Below are 20,481 nucleotides of genomic sequence, written 5' to 3'. Positions count from 1 at the left end.
GGGCACCATTACCCGAAATTCCCCAATGACGGAGTCAGTCCGAAGAGAACGGGAATCAAACACCTGAAACAGAAAACCAGAATTTAGTGCAGCAATAGCAGCTCTTGCAATTTCTCTTTCTTTTAGGTGGGGTCTTTGGGGGAACGTGGATTTCCAGGCTTCTGAGCGGGGCAGCCTGTGCCTGGCCTCTCTCCCTGGGCCGGGTTGAGGGCCGTTGCATTCCAGCTATGGCAGAAATCGACTATGTGAGCTCAAACTGTTTTGGCCACCAAAATTTCTCCCCTCTGGATGTCAGCAGTAAATATTACCCTCCTTCAGTCGAGATGCTCAGGGCAAAGGTAGGAATATAGATATTTTAATTTAAAAAAATACAGTTTATCTCATGTTGCCAAAATTCAAAACCCAACCTTTTCTGATTGGATATGTGAACAAAACTAATACGAAATTTACTAACTTCTCTGTTTTTGTCAGAATTTAGTACATTTCATATTAGCTTGGTTCACATATTTATCCAATCAGAAAAAGTTAGGTTTTGAATTTTGGCAACATGTTTCAAATCTTTGTGCTTTAATGTCGGCTTATGTTTTGCGGCTGAATGTAGCAGCATTTCAGAAGGTGAACATTCAGTGACTTGGCAGGTCGGTCTCAAAGGAGTCGGATGGTTTCCAGCCACCGACAGACGACAAGCAAGACGGACCAGTCCAGGTGGGAAACGGAAGCACCCTCCCGCTCCCCCCAGGCCAGCCCACATTGAGCAGCAGGCAAAAAGTCTGAAAACAAATGACTTCACTCATCTGCACCCCCCCCCTCTTCGCCCCAAGCGGCTTACGGCATCCTCCTCTTCTCCCTTTAATCCTCCCAGCACACCTGCAGGGTAGGCCAGGCTGAGAGGGTGGGAGTGGCCTAAAGTCGCTCTACGGCAGAGTCGGGATTCGAACCAGGGTCTCCCAGATTCCAGTCCGGCCGTCTAGCCAGAACTCCACCCTGAGTCTCATGTGAGCCCCATCAGCCAGGCGCCCTCCCTCGAGGACGGCGGGGCACGTACACGCCCTCTCCCAAACTTACCGTGATGAAAATGGGTTCGTCAAACAAGTCCAGGGGAGACTCAAAGACGTTGAAGAAAAAGGTCTGGGGAAGAGAAGAAGATGCTGGGTGGCCTCCGGGACAGCACGAAAATCACAGGAGACGGGTAGACGCCCTTACCCACAATGCACCACAGGGAAGCCGGCCTGCGCAGACCCCTAAATCAGTGGATCTCAACCTTCCTCGTGCCACGACCCTTCAATACAGTTCCGCATGTAGGGGTGACCCCCAATCATAAATTCTGCAAGGGTTCTTTCACAGAAATTAAACCAAAACTGACCCATGGCGTGAAAATCCATGGTTCAGGATTGTCTATAAAGTGGGTTTTTTCCCCAGGGTTTCTCAGTTCAGTTCTGCCTCTTGTTCCACCAGGCCAATCTCGCCCTTTTCCACTGCTCCAGACAGACAAATATCTCAATCTACCCTGCAAGGCTGTTGTATGGATGCCTCCCCCCCCAGGCAAAGCTGCTTGCCCTGCTGCAACCCCTGTGAAAGGGCTGTTCAACCCCAAAAGGGGTCCTGATCCCCAGGTTCAGAGCCACTGGGCTAAAGGAACATCCACAGGGGTTGTTCTTTGGATCTGTGGGGGCCACTCCACAAGAAGATGCCCTCTACTGAATCACACCCCCCCCTTTGACGTCATGGGAGGAGCGGGTCAGAAAATCAAGTGGATTCTTGCTGCCACTACTGATCTCCAGATGTCCCAGGAATGCACACACTCCCCTCCCTCCCTCTCCAAACCCGCCCTTCTCTGGCTCCACCCGCAAACCTCCAGCTGGCAGCTCTGTGTGGAAGTCTGGACCTGCAAGGGCCTTCCTCGTGCTGCAGAATGCAGTGCTGCATCCCCCCCGGGCAGCCGCAGCACTAAATGCAACTCTCTTTCTGCGCTTCCGACTCTTCCTCACCTCCTCAAAAAGGGGACCGTTCCCTTTCCGGATCCTGGTTCTCTTGGTCTGCCCAGCAGCCGTGACCTTCACCACAGGCTTGATGTTGACTCCAGGGAGCTGCCGTCCTTCAATGATTCGCACCCTGATCTAGAAGAGCACGGAAGAGGAAGGCCAGCTGTTGCCCAGATGCCAGGTCCGAGTACGCCAGGCTCCACCAGAGGAGAAAGCCACGCCCCCTCAGCAAGAGCCAAGGCTGAGAGCGTGAGACAGCCCCAAGCCCCTGCAGACACCGGGGGAAAGGGAACCAACAGGCACCAGGCTTCCTGGGAGCACACCTCCCTGTCATGTTCCAGGTGGGACACCTGCGCATGCCCTGCAGGACAGGTACAGAGACCCACTCCCAAAGAAACAGGGAAATGCCTGCAGAGGCGATGCAGAGATGGCCCTTCACAGCACATGCTAAAGCACGGCACATCCTGGACGAGGCTTTCGTGGCCACAGTCAAGAGGTGGTTGTGGGCTTGCCAGGCGGTGTGGCTGCGGTCACTTTGGCCACACACCCTGGAAGACCCTCCGCAGCCAACCCAGCAGTCTCCTATCACTTTGGCCCCAAAGACCCCTCACAGTTGCAGCATGAAAATGCCCCACATCCCTGCCTGGCCAGTCACGTTTCTGGCTCTCGTGACCCCAGACAATGATAGGAGCATGTGCAGAAATGTGCTCTCAAAAGCCAGAGGAGAAACAGGACAAGCCGGGCAGGGTCTCAGCAGTGGGACCTCAACGTCAGGGTCCCTTCCCCTCCCCTCTCTTAGCCTGCACAGGAGAAATAAAGCAAACAGACTCGGGGGTCTATAAGTTAATCTACCCTGACCTGGCTGGCCTGGGTGACCTGGGTGACCTCTCACCCAAGGACTGACCAGGAGGGTTGTCCCTGTCATGAGGCATGCAAAGGGCCAGCCACCTCGGACTGTCTCGTAAGAACCCACTCTCCACCACCAAACATTAATCCAGCAACCCCGAAATGCATTTTAACTGGCCAGAAGAGGGGTGGAGGGAGTTAGGCTCAGAATCTGGCCATACAAGGAGCTTGGGGAGAGCCCCCCTCTTTTGAAATCCCTGCCCCAGAGGCCAGGCGGTCAAACCAGAAGACGGTGGCTTTCACGGGTCCAGACAGCAAGGGAGCGATTGGGGCCGGCCTGGAGGGCTGGTCACCTGGAAGTCCTGCGGTTTGTTGGACAGCAGCTTTCTGGAAGTGCTTTGTCTCCTCTTGGTCCCCTGAACCGGGTGTGCTGAAGGCTTCTTGGGGAGGGAGGGCTGATCAGGTGCTGCTGGCCCCGACGAAGGCTCTGCCTCCTCCCCGGTCCCCAGGGGCTCCTCCCCCTCTTCCTCCCCGGCTGCGTCTGGAACACCAGCAAAGGAAACACGTCTTTGTACCAGAGAGACTGAGCATGGGAGGCCTCATTGGCCCCACAGCCTGCCTCGGAGGGTGCAGAAGAGGCCCCCCCCCAGCTCCACACAACCTCCCCCACCCTGATATTCCCCAAACGTTTGGGCAGCCTTCGGGGTGGCCTCCAGTCCAATGCAGGGTGTTATAGTGGCTCTTCTGGGGCGAGGGGGCTGCTCTGGGGGAAGCCCCTGGAAAGAGCCAGGGGGAGACGCCACTCACCTGGGACACTGTCCACGTCCACAGGGGTCGGGCTGGGCTCCAGGGGGGCAGGCGGAAGGAAGGAAGGAGCGGCCCCGGGAGGGGGGGAGTAGGAGACTTGCAGGATGAGAGAGGCCTGAGAAGGAGGCAAGGAGCTGTCAGGAAGGGCGGGGGGGGGGAGCATCTGAAGAGAGCCCCCTGGCTCCCCCACCGCTCAGTCCACCGCCAGGCAGCTTGCACAAGGCAACTTCATTGTACTTTGGTGCAGTTTTATTTTACAAGGGGGCAACAGAATGGGAAGAGTGGGAAGGGGCCACAGAGGCCATCCAGTCCCACCCCCTGCTCAGGGCAGGGTCAGCCTGAAGCCAACCCTCCTTGTATTGGGCAAGGGGTCACCCACCCGCCTGCCCATGCCGAGTTCAGCCTTTGCAGTATGATCCACAGCATGCTCTGAGCTCGGATAGGTCTGGCTTGTCTCGAAAGCCCCTCACTGGTGTTGCCAGAAGTCAGCTGTCACTTGGTGGCATTTTACGCACCACTGAGCACCCCCACACTGAGACCCAAAGAAACTTTTAAAACTTTAATCTGCTGGCAGAAGAGGAGTCTTTGCTGAGAGATGCCTTCAGAGTCCCATAGAGCTAGAAAAGTTCACCTCTAGTAGAAACTCAGGAATTCCACAAAGGCTCCCTGCCTGGCTTGCTGGGGGTTAAGGACCTGCAATTTACGAATCCAACACTAGGTGGGAGTGCTCGACCTCCCGTCCCAAAGTCCGGGATGGGGACAAACAGATCAAGGTTGCTTCCATGTGCCCAACCAGGTGCCTGCAGCCTCTCTAGTTCAAGGAGCTCAGGATCAGGGCCGCTCCCGGGCCTTGACAACCTGCCTGATTCGCCACAGAGGAGCCTCGCTGGTTGCAGGAGCCTCTCCACAGCTGCCTGCTCATTCGTCTGGACGGCACGGACAAGAAGAACCCCTTTTCCACTCCCTGTAAACTCACCGGGACTGGACACCGCCATGCAGGGTCCAGCTCACTGCAGAACAGAGACTGAGTCCAGGGGCACCTTGAAGGCCAAGCAAGTTTAATTCAAGACCCGAGTTTCAGGTGCACCCAGAAACGTCTACCTGGAATAAAACTCTGCTGGCTTTCAAGGCACCCCTGGACTCAATCTTCGTTCTGCTGCTTCAGACTCACACGCAGACCCCTGAATGTGCAGCCGGCTGTAAGCAGGACCCTCCTGTGTGACTGTGCCACGCTCAGGCTTCGGCTGTGCTTCAATTCTGCTTTTTTAGATTTCTACAGAGGCTGCAGTTTCTGAGGTCTGCCACAGTCTGTAGGTGAGATCCCTCTCCAATTTGCCCTCTCCATGGGCCCTGCCCCCCAATCCCCTGGAATTCCCCAGGCCAGAGTTGGCAAGGCATGAGGGCAGAGCGGGCTGCTGTCTGCCGCCACCGGTTTCCACTTCTGGGACTCCTGGGTTCAGAGCTCCTGCACGGGGAGGGGAGAGCGGAGCAATGGAACAAAGGCGGCCGGAAGGAACTCCCCACCCAGCGGAACAGCCTAAGTGCGAAATTCTCCCGTCCCTGCAGAAAAACATCCTCCCCTCTGAGTCAGGTCCACAATGACTTCCCCTTCGCCCGGCCATCAATGCAAGCCCGATCCCCAGAGGGGCTCCTTCCGTGCCCTGCAGCGACCGGAGAGGAAGAAGGGGGCCTCAGCCACTCTCGGTCCAGAGCGGAAGCGGAAGCCGGGACTCATCTGTGCAGCCGCCGTTTTCCAGGAAGACTCATCCCCAGGGTCCCTCACCCTGCTGCCAGCTCTGCCCTTTATTTATTTATTTGGAGATTTATATATCGCCCCTCTCAATAATACCATCTCGGGGTGGCTTAAACAATATCTAATTCTATGAAAACAATACATTTAACAAATATAAAACGAAAGACTATTAAAATTCCTGGAGGTTTCGGGGGGGGGGTCGAGCCTGGGGACGGCGCAGGGGGTGCGTTCACACAGCAGTGGACCCCCAGAGTCCTCCTACTCTGCTGGTCTTCAAGGGGCCCCCGGAGTGGACTCCAACCGTGTTCTGCTGCTTCAGGCCAACCCGCCTTAATCTACAAGCACAGCCACGACCCCAAAGCACGCCCAGCCTCTCTTCCCCTGCCAGGGCCTGGCCTCAAAGTGAGCGTGGAAGCCCAGCGGTTAGGGGCGAGATCACAGGCATCCTCGGGCCAGCCCCCCCCCCCACATACACACAACCGCTGGCCCCGGCCCCGTTTCTGAGCCAGCCCCACCCCCGCAAGACACTTACCCCGGTGCTCTGCTGCTTGGCGTCCAGCAGAGGGGCATTGAAGCTGGCCGCCAGGTGTGGGGAAGCCAGGACCTCTCGAAGGGGCACGTGGGCCTCACCCAGGAACCTGGAGAAAGAGCCAGGAGGCGTGGGGCCGGCACAGGCACAAGACGGAGGCCAGGGCCGGACTTTCCAAAGGGACATTGAAGAACTCTGCAAATGTTCGTTTTGGGAGGATCTCTCAGAAAGCAAGGAAGCTGTTCTCACTGATCCCTCCCCCCCCCCCCCACTGTTCCAGGGGTCTCTGGCCTCCTCAGCTCGGCATTTTGGGCTGCAACCGGAGGAGGAGGAGGAGGCAGGAAGGTCATGTTTGGCTCCTTCTGTCTGCAGAAATGCCTGCTGGATCCCAGGTCATGAGTGGAAAAGTTCCCCCCCACCACCACCACCCACATGCCCAAATCTCCTCTCCGCAGCCTCACTCCAAAATCCCCAGGTATTTCCCAGACCAGAGCTGGCAACCCTCAGCCTGGGCCAGAAGGTCTCTCAGACTTCTCCAGACCAGCAGTTCAGTTTGAATCATCTGGGGCAAGGTCTGAAGCACGGCCCTCCCTGGAAGAAAAGGTTTCTGCCTTGGAAGTCTTTTCTCTACCCCACATGAGGGTGGCACAGACCAGCACCTTCGTCCCAAAGCAAAGGAAATGCTTTCTGCGCATGCTCAGAAGCACATCTTTTTCTTTCCAATCTCCCCCACCTCTACCACCCACTCCAGGATAACACTCCAAACAGGCTTCATGGATTAAGTATTAAGACAATTGCATATATCTTTTGTCATTGAGAAACTCTAGCTATTTTCCTCTGTAAACATTTTGGAGAGCATCACATAGGGTTGCCAACTCCCACCTGGGAAATCCCTGGAGATTTGTCCAAAGAGGCTGGAGGGAACACAGTTTGAGGTGTGGGGAGGGGGGCCCAGCAGAGATGTGATGTTCCAGCCCCCGCTCCCCCCAAGCTGCAATTAATCCAGGGAAAGTGATCTCTGCAGCCTGGAGATGTAATCCCTAACTGCACCTGGAGGCTGGCAACCCTAAGGGCAACCCTGTACACCCAACCGCGCCTGCCAGGGTGTTTGTGCTGCCTTAGACTGATGCAGCTGCCGGTCTGGAAGTCAACGCCTGTAACCAAAACCTGTTTACCCCCCTTAGGATATTATGCCAAAGGCTGATAGGAAAAGAAGGGAAATGTGGTTCCTAATCTAGTTCCCTGGGGAGAAGCAGACTTGACAGGGAACCGGAGTGGCTCCAACTGAGGACCGAGAAACAGTCCAGGGACTTAATCCAATTTTAAAATAGGAAGGGCAAAAATAGCCTCCTTCCGGGCACCTTCTGGGCCCTGGGAGCGTCTCTTCGCACCCCGCAGCCGGATCCCCTCCTCCACGGGGCTGCTTCTGGAGGGTCCTTCGTGGATCACTTCCCGTCTCCGCTTCCCAGCATTGTATGTGGAGGAGGAACAGTCATTCCGCCCGGGCCAAGTTCCCATCCTGCTCCTTTCGTTCCTGAACCAGCCCCCCTCCCCCCTCCCCCCTGCCCCCTGCCCCCAGCTTCATTAAGTGTCCTGGCCCAGCGTCTCCGGCACGGCTGTCAAAGCGGCCCAGGCCAGAGAGCACAGACAGGACAAGAACGGGGGGGGGGGGGGGGGTTGAGAAGCTGAAGACTGTCCAGGGCCCGCTTGGCCAAGCCCAGAAAGCTTTCCTGACAGAACACACTATGGGATGGCTCCCTCTTCTAAGCCGGCCTTTCAGTCCCACTCCGGGTTGCTACGTGCCCTCCCTCTGGCCAGCCGGGCATCAGGACACCTGGGGACGTTCCATGACTTCATGGCAACTCAGCCGACCGGTGGGAAATGGCCCCCCAGGGGCAACCAAGGCATCTTCCCCGAGCCCACAGAACTGCTTACAGACCGTAATGGTGCCCCTCGATGAGACCACCCTGCAAAGAACAGGAGAGCTGGACCAGGCAGCCAATTCACCATTGCCAGAAAAGATGGCCTGTGCCCTCCATCCAGGCCCCACGCCCAAGACGCTACCTTCCGCTTTCCTGATTTTAATACACACTTGCATATCCTGCCCAGAAAAAAAACTGGAAAATTAAGAACGCATTTGAGGCCCATGTTGGGAGCCCTCTAACTCAGGGGTAGTCAACCTGTGGTCCTCCAGATGTTTATGGACTACAATTCCCATGAGCCCCTGCCACCATCTTGGATGCTTTAGGATGCTTTGGGCTGATCCTGCGTAGAGCAGGGGGTTGGACTAGATGGCCTGTATGGCCCCTTCCAACTCTATGATTCTATGACCATTTGCTGGCAGGGGCTCATGGGAATTGTAGTCCATGAACATCTGGAGGACCACAGGTTGACTACCGCTGCTCTAGCTGACAGAGCCCTCTATGGTTGCCAACTCTGGGTTGGAGACTCCTGGGGACTGGGGGTGGAGCCTGGAGAGGACAGCATTTGGGGAAGGACCTCCGCAGAGTAGACCAGCACAGAGTCCGCCCTCCAAGCAGCCGTTTCCTCCAGGTGACAGATCTCTAGAGCCCGGGGAGTAATTGTAATTGCAGAACATCTCCTGGCCCCACCTGGAGGATGGCGACCTGTGCAGGTCTGCTGAGGGATTTTCCCTCTTGCATCTGACTCTCCGTGTGTCTGCAGAGCATGTGTGTGCTGGAGGGCCAGCCACAGGGCAGAGAGGCCAAGAGGAAGAAAAGTTAAGAGTTAACCTGTGGCCAGCCCCCTTTACCTTCCTGATTTATGAGCCAAAAGACCGAAACCAGCCCCAAAGCCCAACAAAAGGGCCGTGAAACTTTGCTTGCTCAGTTCTCAAGCTCCTCCGTGGTTCTTGTCAAGCAGGCTTCCCCCAGCCAGGTTGCCCCCCCCCTCCTAACTCGGCCCCCAGAGCCAACGGTTCTGGATTCCCTCCTGCTGAATCATCCCGGCTATTCCTGGATATCCTCCTTAGAGACGGCTATTCTCATGCAGCACTCCCCTCGCCTGGCGGGCCCAGGACCTATTCAAAGGGTTGCCAGGCTCCAGGCTCCTAGAATCCTGGGAAGGGTCCACAGAGACCATCTAGTCCCACCCCTGCTCAGTGTAGGATCAGCCTCCAGCACCCAGGAAAAGGATTTGTCCAGACGCTGCTTGAAGACCACCAGTGAGGGGGAGCTCCCCACCTCCTGAGGCAGCCCATTCCCCTGATGAACTAGACTCCTAGAATCCTAGAGTGGGAAGGGGCCATGCAGGCCATCTAGTCCCACCCCCTGCTCAGTGCAGGATCAGCCTCCAGCATCCAGGAGAAGGATCTGTCCAGCCGCTGCTTGAAGGTGGCCAGTGAGGGGGAGCTCCCCACCTCCTCAGGCAGCCCCTTCCACTGCTAAACTAGACTCCTAGAATCCTAGAGTGGGAAGGCGCCACTGAGGGCATCTAGTCCACCCCCTGCTCAGTGCAGGATCAGCCTCAAGTAACCCAGGAGAAGGGTCTGTCCAGCCGCTGCTTGAAGACCACCAGTGAGGGGGAGCTCCCCACCTCCTTAGGCAGCCCCTTCCACTGCTGAACTAGACTCCTAGAATCCTAGAGTGGGAAGGGGCCATCCAGGCCATCTAGTCCCACGTCCTGCTCAGGGCAGGATCAGCCTCCAGCATCCAGGAGAAGGATCTGTCCAGCCGCTGCTTGAAGACCTGGAATTTTCCTGTTTGTGCCCTTCTCCAGCCAGGAAATCTGACCAGCAGCCCTGGCAAAGCCTTGAGGAGCCAAGGGGCTCCGATCCTGCGCTGAAGGCAGCAGCCGCTCGGTGCCACCCACTATCAGGTCTGCTTTCTCTCCTTTTCCTAGAATTGTGTCCACGTCTCTCAACAAGATAAAGATCCCTTTCAGCCACCGCCTCCACTGCCCACCCCACGAACTCTGCAGAGCACCAGAAATGACAGGCATTTCCCAGCTCTCTTGTGGGGAATTCCTGAGACACACACACACACGCACGCACACACACACACACACACAGAGCGGCCAGGAGCAGGAGGCCTGCGGTTGGCATGGGCCAGGCACACTAGCAAAGGTCGTGTTTGGGGCTGCGGGAACCAACCAGTGAAAGGGGCCTGCAGGGGAAGGGCAGCCCTCAGTGAAGAACCTGTGCTTAGCATGCAGAAGGTCCCCCTTCAAGCTCCAGGGGAAAGGTCTAGGCAGGAGGGGTGGGAGAGACCTTTGCATGAGGCCTTGGAGAGCTGCCAGGTATTGATTGGCATAAAAGGAGGCGGGTTTTTATGCCCATTTTTTCTCTACCCAAAGGAGTCCAAAAACGGCTTACAAGCCCCTTTCCCTTCCTCTCCCCACAGTAGACACCCTGTGAGCTAACAGTGCTGAGAGAGCTCTGAGAGAACTGCTCTGCAAGAACAGCCCTAAGAGAACTGTGACTAGCCCAAGGAAGAGGAGTGGGGATTCAAACTCTGTTCTCCAGATCAGAGGCCGCTGCTCTTAACCACGATGTCCGGCTGGCTCTCAAAGACCTCAGGCTGAGACCCTGCAGAGCTGCAGCTGGCCTGAGCAGACTGTTCCAGTAGGAGAGAACTTCATGGGTCTCTGTAGTGTCGGGGAGGGTCCGTAGCTCAGCTGATGGGGAAGGCCTCGGCCTTGCGGAGAGCGGCTGCCCCTGGGAGCAGAGACCCCCGACTTGGAGGGACCAAAGGCCTCATTCAGCCAAAGCCCTTCCCGGGGTGAGTTTGCTCTTCGCGTTCAAGATTCTGCCTCCCGCCAGGCCAGACGCAAGCAGAGCGGAGCGCCAGGGCGAGTCACAGGCACGGCTGCCTACCTGTTCCTTCCCATGGTCTCATGGTCCTTGACCACCACGTGTAGCTCAGCATTCCGGTCCAGGGGGATGCCTTTCAGGTCCCACTCAAAGCCCTGCAGGGAAAGAGAGGGAGGGGAGGGGAGGAGGGGGGTCAGACACCAGCAGGACAAGCAGCTGCTGAAGGCACAGCTGTCAAACAGGGTAAACCTCAGGCGCTGTGGATGAGCCCTGGACTCCAGCTTCCAGGAGCACCTCCCTGTCTCTTTAAGAGATGCCTCTACGGTTACCAATCTCCACCCAGGACCTGGAGTTCTCCTGGATTTACGACAGCAATCAGTGCCCCTGGAGAGAATGGCTGCTTTGGAGGGTGGACTCCACTGAGGTCGCTGTCCTCCCCTGGTGTCACCCCCCCCCAATCCTCAGGAGTTTCCCAATGCAGGGATGGGACCCAGCAGCATCAGCCCCGCCCCCGCCCCACCCCCAGTGATCAGGATTCCCCCAACCCTCATTCCTCGACTCTCCCCAAAGGCCAGGAGTGAGCAGCTGATCTCTCCCACAGCTGCATCTTTGGGGCTCTGAGGCACTAGGGTTGCCAACTCCAGACCTGGAAACTCCTGGAGGCAGAGCCTGGGCAGACAGGGGTTTGGAAGGGGGAACCTCATACGCTGCAATATGATCGACCCTCCAAAGCAGCTGCTTTCTCCAGGGGAACCAAGCCCTGTCAGCTGGAGATCAGCTGCAATTCTGGGAGATTGCCAGCCCTAGCCTGGGGGTTGGCAGCGCCGCTGGCCACCCCCAGCCCCCCCCCCCGCCCCACCGTCTACATCCAGCCCCAGGCCAGCTGCTCAGCATCGCTCTACCCCATTCCCCCACCCCACCCCCTGCCGCCCAGCTGCCATGGGGGGGATAAAGGCATTCTGCATATTCTCAGAGACAAATTAGTACTCACACCTTGCAGGGCCTGGAGCTGTTAGAAGGGCCACCCTTTGTAAACGCTGGCTCAAGTAAGACCCAAATACAGAAACCCAGTACATAAGCAAGGCCAATGTTTTTTCCAGAAATGCTGACAGTATCACAACAAATGTACCAAGCAAAGCCAAGAGTTCATATTTAACAGACAAATACACTACAGCGACTAGAGTAGGGGTAGTCAAACTGCGGCCCTACAGATGTCCGTGGACTACAATTCCCAGGAGCCCCCTGCCAGCGAATGCTGGCAGGGGGCTCCTGGGAATTGTAGTCCATGGACATCTGGAGGACCGCAGTTTGACTACCCCTCACTAGAGTGATGGTTCCTGGGAAGGAAGACCTGCTGGTCACAGAAGAATTCATCATGTCTACCAAGCTATCAGGACAACCGGGCAATCTTCTGAACAGATGAGGAGGCCGTTGTGAAACCAGAAATATCTGGAATTCTTGTCCTGTCCTGCAAGTTTAAGGACATTGCCACGTTTCTGCAAGTCTGTCATGCAACAACTGCAACTTTGTGAAAGCCAGAGAAGCTACAGACTGTGAGGGGGGGCTGGTGCCCTGCTGGGGACCCTGTGCCAGAAAAGAAAAGCCACTTTGCACCGTTTTGCACCTTAAATATGAATTGTTGGCTTTTTGATGTAAATTTGTAGTGATACTGTCAGCATTTTCGGAAAAATTTGGCCTTGCTTACATAGGAGGTTTTTGTATTTGGTTTGCTGTACTCTCTCTGTGTGTCGCTGTTGAGTTTGTGACCTTTCAAGTAAAACCCAGTCAAACAATGGGGAGTCCACGGTGATAAGCAGTCAAAAAAGACAAACCGTGTAGGCAAAAAAAGGCCGAATGGAAATCAGCCAAAGCAATGTGCAATCTTTCTGTTTGTTCACGTTTAATTAAGCCACAATCACTACGCAGAAGTCATTTTATCTTTTTCGGTACATGTTTGCTCAGTGATTGTGGCTTAATTCAACACAAACAAACAGAAAGATTACACATTGCTTTGGCTGATTTCCATTCGGTCTTTTTCCCCCCACACGGTTTGTCTTTTTCGACTCCTCCGACGAGACCCGTCCGATGCTCAGGGAGCAGCAGGCCAGCTGGCAGCTCACCTCGTTCCACACAGGGTTGATGCTGTTCTTAATCACCTTGGTTCTCTTCTTCACCCCTGGGGAAAAAATCACAGGAGGGTCAGGGAGTCCTGGGAGTGACACAAGGCAGGCCCCTCCCTGGCTCAGTATTTCACAGGGCCTTTTGGGCTGTTCTCAGGGTTCACGGTTAGTCATCTGCAGCCCAATTCCTGCCACGGAAGAAGAGGGAATCCGGCCCATCCTACGCAGCCAGGTGAGAAGGCTGCCAACTCTGGTCTGGAAATTCCTGGAGTGAGACCTTCATGCCATTATGACAGGACCACTGCAGGGACCAGGGAGCGAACCTGTAACCGGTGAGAGGGCTGCACTGCTCAATTCCTACTTCTCTTGCGAGGGGAATCGCCCTCAACTGGCAGAATCGCTTCACCTGATGAGGGAGGGGAGTTGAGGCCCAGGATCACTGGAGGGCTAGTCCATAGACGCCGAGTTTCTTTAAAGGAAACCAAATCCTCTGGGCCTGAAGAATTGCACCCAAGAGCACTAAAAGAATTTGCAGATGTAATTTCTGAGCCTCTGTCCATTATTTTTGACCCTTCTTGGAGAACAGGTGAGGTGCCAGAAGATTGCAGGTGGGCAAATCTTGTCCCCATTTCAAGAAGGAGGAAAATGACCACCAACCCATCAGCTTGTCATCTATAGCTGACAGAATTTTAGAACAAAGTAGCCCACCCCCTAAAGCAGCCATTTTCTCCTGGGCCCCTGCCCTCTGTCAGCTGGAGAACCAGTATAAGGCCAGGAAATGTCCAGGCCCCACCTGGACGTTGGCAACCAATTCCAAGGTCACAGGGCAAGCACGCGAGGCAGAGAGAGAGAGACCCCAACTAAGCCTGGGGCAAGCAGGGCATATCTGGAACAGTCCAGCTATCAACCACGGCCGAAAAGGTCCCCTCCGAAGGCCTGGCCTGGCTGAGCAGACCCCGACTGGCTTCCAGCATCCACAAGCAGCTGAGCTGCATTCCTCGTGCCTAGGACTCCCGTGGGGGGGGGGGGGGGCAGATCACGGTTGGGAAACGCCTGGGGATTTGGGGGTAGAGGTTGGGCAGTGCAGAGACTACAGTGGGGTGCAATGCCCTATAGCCCCCACCCCACCCCCAAGCATCTGTTTTCTCCAGGGTCTGGAGGCGAGCTCTAATTCCAGGACATCCCTAAGCACCCCCCCCCCCCCAAGGGCCTATCAGGACGTGGAAAAGGGAAAGCAAAGGCAGCATCAGGGCCAGCATCCGAACACCCGCAGCGCCCCAACGGCGGGAAAAGTCTGTCTGGCAAACTGTGCGGCTGCCTCTTGCTCTCCCAGCCCAGCGCCAGGGAAAACCGGCTATATATGGTCACTCAGCAGCACCCGTTGCACCAAACCCACACACACACACACACACACACACACAAAAGGAGGGCGTCTATCTAAAAAAGTGAACCGTGACTCCCGAGAGCTCCTCTCCTGCCCCAAAGTCCGGTAGTCTTGGAGGTGCTGCTGGACTCTGGCTCTTCTCTCCCGCTGCGGACGGACCAACACAACACAGCTCCCTGTCTTTATCTACGCACTTGATCAGATCAAAGAAAGTCCGTCCAGGGTCTCATTCCCCAGTGGAGGCTCCAAATTCGGAGTGTGTGAAAAGGCATCCTTTCAGGGTCCGCTGCTCGCCAGTTCCGTTGTGTGTGTCCATGTTCTCGTTTTGGTGGGGAATTCTCAGAAATCTGATCAACCTTTTCCCACAGTTACTCCCTGAACAAGTCCACACATCCCATGCCAATCCCTAATTAAGGCAAGGGGGAAATGCAGTTTTTTGCACACCATGAGGGTCTTCCCAAGAGCTTGTAGGCAGCAGTTCTGTCTGCCTTGCAGTGAAACGGCTAAAGGAAGAAGAAGAGAAGCAAACAAAGAGGCTGGCTGCATCAGACCGACGGCTGACTTCACAGTGTTTCCACAGTGGCCCTGGAGGGCCAAAAACAGGGCACAGAATCCAGGACCCTTCGGCTCTGGAACTGAGAGGTTGACTGCCTCCACATGTGGAGGTTCCACGGTCAGACCCCCTCCACGAGCCTGTTAAATGTCCTTCTCATCCAATCTGTGCTTGCTGGCATCCCTAATTCCTCTGAAATAACATTTTGCAGCACAGTTATTTCATTTTTCCTATCTTGAGTGTTGTGCACCAACTTCATTGAGGACCCCTGCATGAAGGTATTTTGGGAGAAGGAGAAAGCATCAAAAAAGCCCCCTCGCTCTGCTTTCTCTGCCCCATACATAATTTGACAAACTTCTATCTTTGCACCCATTTCTCCAAACGCCCCCCCCCCAGCCATTCCTCTGGGGGAGGGGCTCCAAGCCCTGAATCATCTTGGCTTTCAGCAGCTCTGCAATGTCCCTCCTGAGATACAGGGACAAACAGAACTGCCCACGGGGCTCCAAATGAGGCTGCTGCACCACAGACGTACCCCTGGACACTCCAGCGCTGGCCGGTTTATGTTCCAGAGGGACAGACGCCCCTCCCTGGAGACGTGGGGGGGGGAGCAGGGCACACATAAGAGCAAGCTGCGGCTGGCAGCCTGGAGCTCCACATCCCATTTCCACCCTGCCTCTTGCCCCAACCCACTGCCCTGGAACGGCACTCTGTGAAAAGCACGGGCAGCCCAGATGTCAGGGGAAACAGCCCCCACAGTCTCAAGGGTGGGCCACGTACGACTAGGGGGGCGGGGGAGCAGGCCCTGCCTAGGGGGCTCTCCAGATGGGGGGAGGGTGACAGATGGACACAGAAACTGGGGGAAGGGGGGGTTTGATAATGTATCGTGGATTTTAATGCTGAATTTTTCATCTTGTTTTATTGTTTGTGAGCTGCCCTGAACAGCTGAGGAAGGGCAGCATAAAAACCGGATAATAAATAAATGCGGAACTAGAACCTTGGCCGACCTGGGGCCCGAGTCCTCACTTCCACCCCAGAGGCTTGCTGGAGGACCTGGGTCCACCACATTCTCACAGCCTGGCCTACCTCACAGGGAGGGGTGTCAGGAGAAGACGGAAATGGAAACAACGTTCCAAGCTGCTTTGAAACGCGGCTGTGGAGAAATGCAAGAGATAAACAAGCAAATGCAAGAATAAATGCATCTCCGCAGACCAGGTGCTGTGCCAGGAGACAGAGCCCAGCTTATGGGGTGCCTCTCAGATGGACGGATGGGGGGGGGGAGCATGCAAAGTTCAGGGAGGCAGAGCAGGGCATGCACTGCCCAGGTGGAGCCAGCCCCCGGCCTCTCGAGTGGGAAGGGCCAGGATGTCAGAATCCCAGGAGTTCTGTCATATTGATTGTGATTTTGGGCATTGGGCTTCTGCCCCCCCCCCACTGACATCCACAGGAGCCCCAACTCCTGGGGGTCAGTGGGTCAGTCTGCAGCAGCAGAACTACTTAGAGTCCAGGGGCACCCTGAAAGCCAACCAAGCCAACCAGGTTTCATGTGCGTGCCCCCCAAGGGGTGTGACTTTGCCAGTCTTCGAGGTGTCTCTGGACTCAAAGTTTGTCCTGCTGCCTCCATAAAGTTTTATTCTAGGAAGAAAATGTTGTGTGCGGGTATGCAAAAGCCTGCACCAACACGAAAGCTTCTGCCTTGACTAGAACTTGGTTGGTCCTCATGGAGCTGCCTGATACTGAATCTGACCCTTGGCCCATTAAAGCAGGATTGTCAGCTCAGACCGGCAGCCGCTCGCCAAAGTCTCTCTCAGGCAGCCAAAGGTCTTTCCCATCACCCCCTGCCTGGTCCTTCCAGCTGGAGATGCCGAGGACTTCACCTGGGACCTTCTGCAGGCCAAGTGCAGGATCTGCCACTGACCCACACCCGTCCCAACACCACAGCCACCACAAATCTCTTCCACAATGCGGATCCACTTCTGTCTCCCCCACCCTCCCACCCTCACCCAGCCAGCCATCTCTGGATGAGTTCCTGGGATTCAGGGGGACCAGAGACCCATTCCCCCAGGGAGCAGACTTGCCCTGAGGGTCACAGTGATGGGGCCATGGCCAAAGCAGGCAGCTTCCTGAAGGCAGGTGGGCGCCCAAGAGGAGCCTGAAGCCCTACTGGGCCTAGAGTTGCCAACTCCAGGTAGGGAAATTCCTGGTGACTTATGGGGGAGAGGAGGGGAGGCTCCAGTCTGCCAAAGGTTTTGCCATTCTCTCCACAAACGCCGATCAGGGAGGCCTGGAGAACACGTGTTATTCTGGGAGGTTTTCCCCGGGAGGTTGGCAGCCCCAGCCGCTGAGCCCTCCAGAATGCAGCGCCTCCCCGCCCCCTCCCCTCCCCTCCCCTCCCCTCCCGGGCTCACCTCGGAAGGTCAGGCTGGCCACCGGGTCGCTGGGCTTGTCGCTCTTCTCCCCGCCGGGCAGGCAGCAGCCCCGCTGGACCAGGCAGCGCAGCATGGCGCCCTCCGCGCTCCGCTCGGCCGGCAGCGGCAACAGCAGCAGCGGCAGCGAGAGGAGCCACCGAGCGAGCCCCGCCCGGCACCGCCTCCGGCCGGACGCACCAGCCCCACCAGCAGGGCTGGCCGGAGCAGGGGCGGGGATCCTGAGGCCGGCCCCGGCGGGAGGGGCCTAGTTGCATCCCCGTTGCCATCCCTCCCGCAGGGCTCCCGGCCCCGCCTGGAAGGGCCAGCCGTCCTAGCACAGGAGAGACCCAGAGCCCTGCAAAGGGCCATTGAAGCGGCCCCCCCCTCGGCGGCCGGGCAAGAGACCCCCTCCTCCCCTCTCCCCCCTCGCCCGTGGCCATGCCCCCGAGCGGACCCTTGAAAATGACATTCGGGTAGCGGGGGGGGGGGGGCACCAGCTGGACCTGATGCGCCCCGGGGGCCAAACCAAACGCCCTCCAGCGCCAGATCCTGCCGCCTAGAGTGGCCGGTCGAGGGCGAATCGGGGCCCTTTCCCCGTACCGGCACGGCTTGCGTTTCCATCCCTGCCGAGCGCGCAGCTCCAGGGTAAGGGGGGGGGGCGCCCACTCGCTTCTCCAGCGCCCCTTCCTGGTGCCCCTCCGCTGGACACAGGTGGGCACCAGACCCAGGGACCCTCGACCTGCCGGCCTGGGTCCCCTCAGCACTGCTTTCCACTGGTCTCTCAGGCTCCCAAATGAACTGGGATCAAACTGGGGACAGGGCCTATGAAGGGGGGGGGGGCAGAATCAAGGGCAAGAGTGAATCACTTAAAAAGTCACCCAGCTCTGCTGAGGCCTCATCAAAGCTGCAACTGGAAAGCAAAAACATTAACACAAAGGGAAGTGTCTCACACACACACAGCCCTACCACATTACTTTTGCAGCAATGGGGTGGGCAATTTTTAAGCAACAAATAGTGGACATTGGAAGGTTTGTGAATCCCTCTCCTGACTCAAGCTATTCTGCAGCTTGACCAGCTACGCGGCCTCTCCAAAAGTGAAGGGAGGAGAGGAGTCAGGCCGGTGCTGCGCTGGGGGTGCCACCTGCTCAGCATGCCAATCACGGCAAGACTCTGGCTCCCTCCTGAAGGTTTTTAGGCTGGTGGGACAGGTCCTGTCTTTTGAATCCGCAGCACCTGGTTCTCCTCCTCTGCGTCCCCTGAGCTGCCTCCTGCTCTGCAGGCAACCCCACCTGCCTGCAGACTCACAGCATCTCAGCTGGGGCCAAAAAGAGCACAGGAAAGGGGGTTTCCATGGGGGGGGTCTTGCAGAGGGACTGATCTCTGCAGCCTGGAGATGAGTTCCAATTCCTGAAGAACTCCAGGCCTCGCCTGGAGGTTGGCCGCTCTGTGCAGATGGGTCGTGGCCCGGTGCCCGACACGGCAAAGGCTATTCCAGCTCCACCTCAAACAGGCGCTCAAGCTGGCTGCCGGGTGAGGAGAGGGGGCTATAAATAGAGCGGGAGGGGCGAGGTTCTGTCCCCCGGCTGTGCCTTGCAGCACTAGAGGCGGCCTGCCTTCAGCTGGCTTGCACAGCTGCCCTGCCTTGGCTACTGGCGCCTAGCTCCAGCAAGTGGGAGCAGGCCTCCCGGCCCCAGGCGGAGAAGGGTCTTTCCCAGCACCTGTTCCCAGACGTCCCTCGCTCAGACGCGGCAGAGAATATGCCAGAGAGCAGAGCGCCGGCTGCCCTCTTGAGCCACACCCCACCCCCAGAGGCCCCGTGCATCACAGTCGGCTGCCGAAACGCAAAGCTGCCTGAGTCCAGCTCCTGGACCCTCCTGCCCAGAACCACCTGCTCGGATGGGCAGCAGGTGCCCAAAGCCCCCGGCAGCCCCACGCCCTGTCAAGAGATCTGCCACAGACCGGGCTGCTCGGCCGCAGCTGCTGCTTATGCGGGGCCTTCCGGGACTGATGCTGCCAAAGGAAATAATCCCAAAATCCTGGAACTTGTTTGGGAGCTGGGGAAGTTGTAGGACTGGTGTAGGGATGCCAGCCTCCAGGTGGGCCCTGGGGATCTCTGAGCTTCACAATTCACCTCCAGACTTCAGGAATCAATTTCCCTGGAGAACAGGGCTGGTTGGTTTTGCAATTTCTATGCTGCCACCCCCAAATGGCTCCTGGCAGTCGACAAAACAACTCCCCACCATAAAAGCCCATAAAACCCCAGCTAAAGCCACCCCCTGACAGCAACAACTCTCTCCCGTTTCCCAGGTTCCAGACCACCGATACCAAACCCCATGCCTCAGGGGGACCCTCTCAGGAGGACAGGGGCCGGATCTTCTGAGGGACCATCTTCTGAGAGGGGCTGGATCTCCCATGCCCTGGCCTCCACCAAAAGCCTGGCGGAAGAGCTCCATTTTGCAGGTCCTGCAGAACTGAGAAAGTTCCAACAGGGCCTACAGCTTTCTGGGGACCTCATTCCACCAGGTGGGGCCCAGGACCGAAAAGGCCCTGTCCCTGGTCGAGGCCAGGAGAACCTCCCTCAGGCTGGAAACCTCCAAAGGTTCATCCCCGCAGAGCGTGAAGCCCTGTGTGGGGCATAAGGAGGTCGGTGGTCCCACAGACTCGAGGAGCCCAGCCAGCAGATGGCCTTGAAGGTTCATACCAACACTTTGATCTGGGCTGTGACTGGTAGCCAACGCTTCAGCACAGGCTGCATGTGGGTCCTCCAAGACGTTCCTGGAAGGCCCTAGCAGCCACATTTTGCACTAGCTGCAAATTCCAGGCCCATCAATGGCCATCTGGGCAGGGAGGGTGCATGTTGGGTGTGTGTCACCCAATAAATTAACAACATGCTGCTGGCAGGGGCTCGTGGGAATTGTAGTCCATGGGCATCTGGAGAGCCACAGTTTGGCCACCCCTGGCCGAGGCATTTGTAGGATGGTGAGTAGTTGATGGGCTTCCCCCTCCCTGGCGGGTTTCTGGCCAGAGGGAGATAAACTGTTAAAATGTCCCTTCAGCCTCCACAGCACAAACATCTTTCTTCACAAAGAAGAATGTGAGGGGATGAGCTTTTGAAAGGTGAAGCTCCCTTCCTCAGGCACCTGGCATCAGACAAGCTTGAAACTTGAAGGCTTGCATCCTGGAAGTCTGGGGGTCTCTAACGTGCTGCTGGATAGACCCTTCCAGCTTTTAACTCCGGCTCCCTGCAGAGCTCTCCGAAGCAGAGTGACCTCCGACCCAACGACGGTGTCCGTTCCTCCTGCCCTGCCCTCAGAGGCTTCGGAGCTTCCAA

General features: G+C 57.0%; 1 protein-coding gene across 7 annotated transcripts in view; it reads right to left on the bottom strand.

The window, feature by feature from the left end:
• The window catches only part of DYSF (dysferlin), a 111,213-nt gene extending 93,696 nt beyond the window's left edge, over positions 1–17,517 (bottom strand). For 3 of the 7 annotated variants that reach the window (XM_077301343.1, XM_077301341.1, XM_077301346.1), the window contains exons 1-9: positions 17,151–17,509; positions 12,809–12,864; positions 10,752–10,843; positions 5,921–6,026; positions 3,636–3,750; positions 3,182–3,369; positions 1,989–2,117; positions 1,066–1,128; positions 13–63 (exon numbers count right to left, since the gene is read on the bottom strand). In XM_077301343.1, coding sequence (XP_077157458.1) covers positions 13–63; positions 1,066–1,128; positions 1,989–2,117; positions 3,182–3,369; positions 3,636–3,750; positions 5,921–6,026; positions 10,752–10,843; positions 12,809–12,864; positions 17,151–17,244 — 894 coding nt within the window. In that variant the 5' untranslated portion in view covers positions 17,245–17,509. Of the gene's footprint in view, positions 1–12; positions 64–1,065; positions 1,129–1,988; positions 2,118–3,181; positions 3,370–3,635; positions 3,751–5,920; positions 6,113–10,751; positions 10,844–12,808; positions 12,865–14,386; positions 15,014–17,150 lie in introns of all 7 variants that reach the window. The other 4 variants (XM_077301340.1, XM_077301342.1, XM_077301345.1 and 1 more) reach the window with 3 other exon arrangements.
• Between the last annotated feature and the right edge of the window lie 2,964 nt (positions 17,518–20,481).

The sequence above is a fragment of the Paroedura picta genome, chromosome 10 (genome assembly GCF_049243985.1).
Source record: "Paroedura picta isolate Pp20150507F chromosome 10, Ppicta_v3.0, whole genome shotgun sequence".
NCBI classification, from domain to species: domain Eukaryota; kingdom Metazoa; phylum Chordata; class Lepidosauria; order Squamata; family Gekkonidae; genus Paroedura; species Paroedura picta.
The sequence above is the reverse complement of the archived record's forward strand: the minus strand, read 5'-3'. Positions and strand labels throughout refer to the sequence as shown.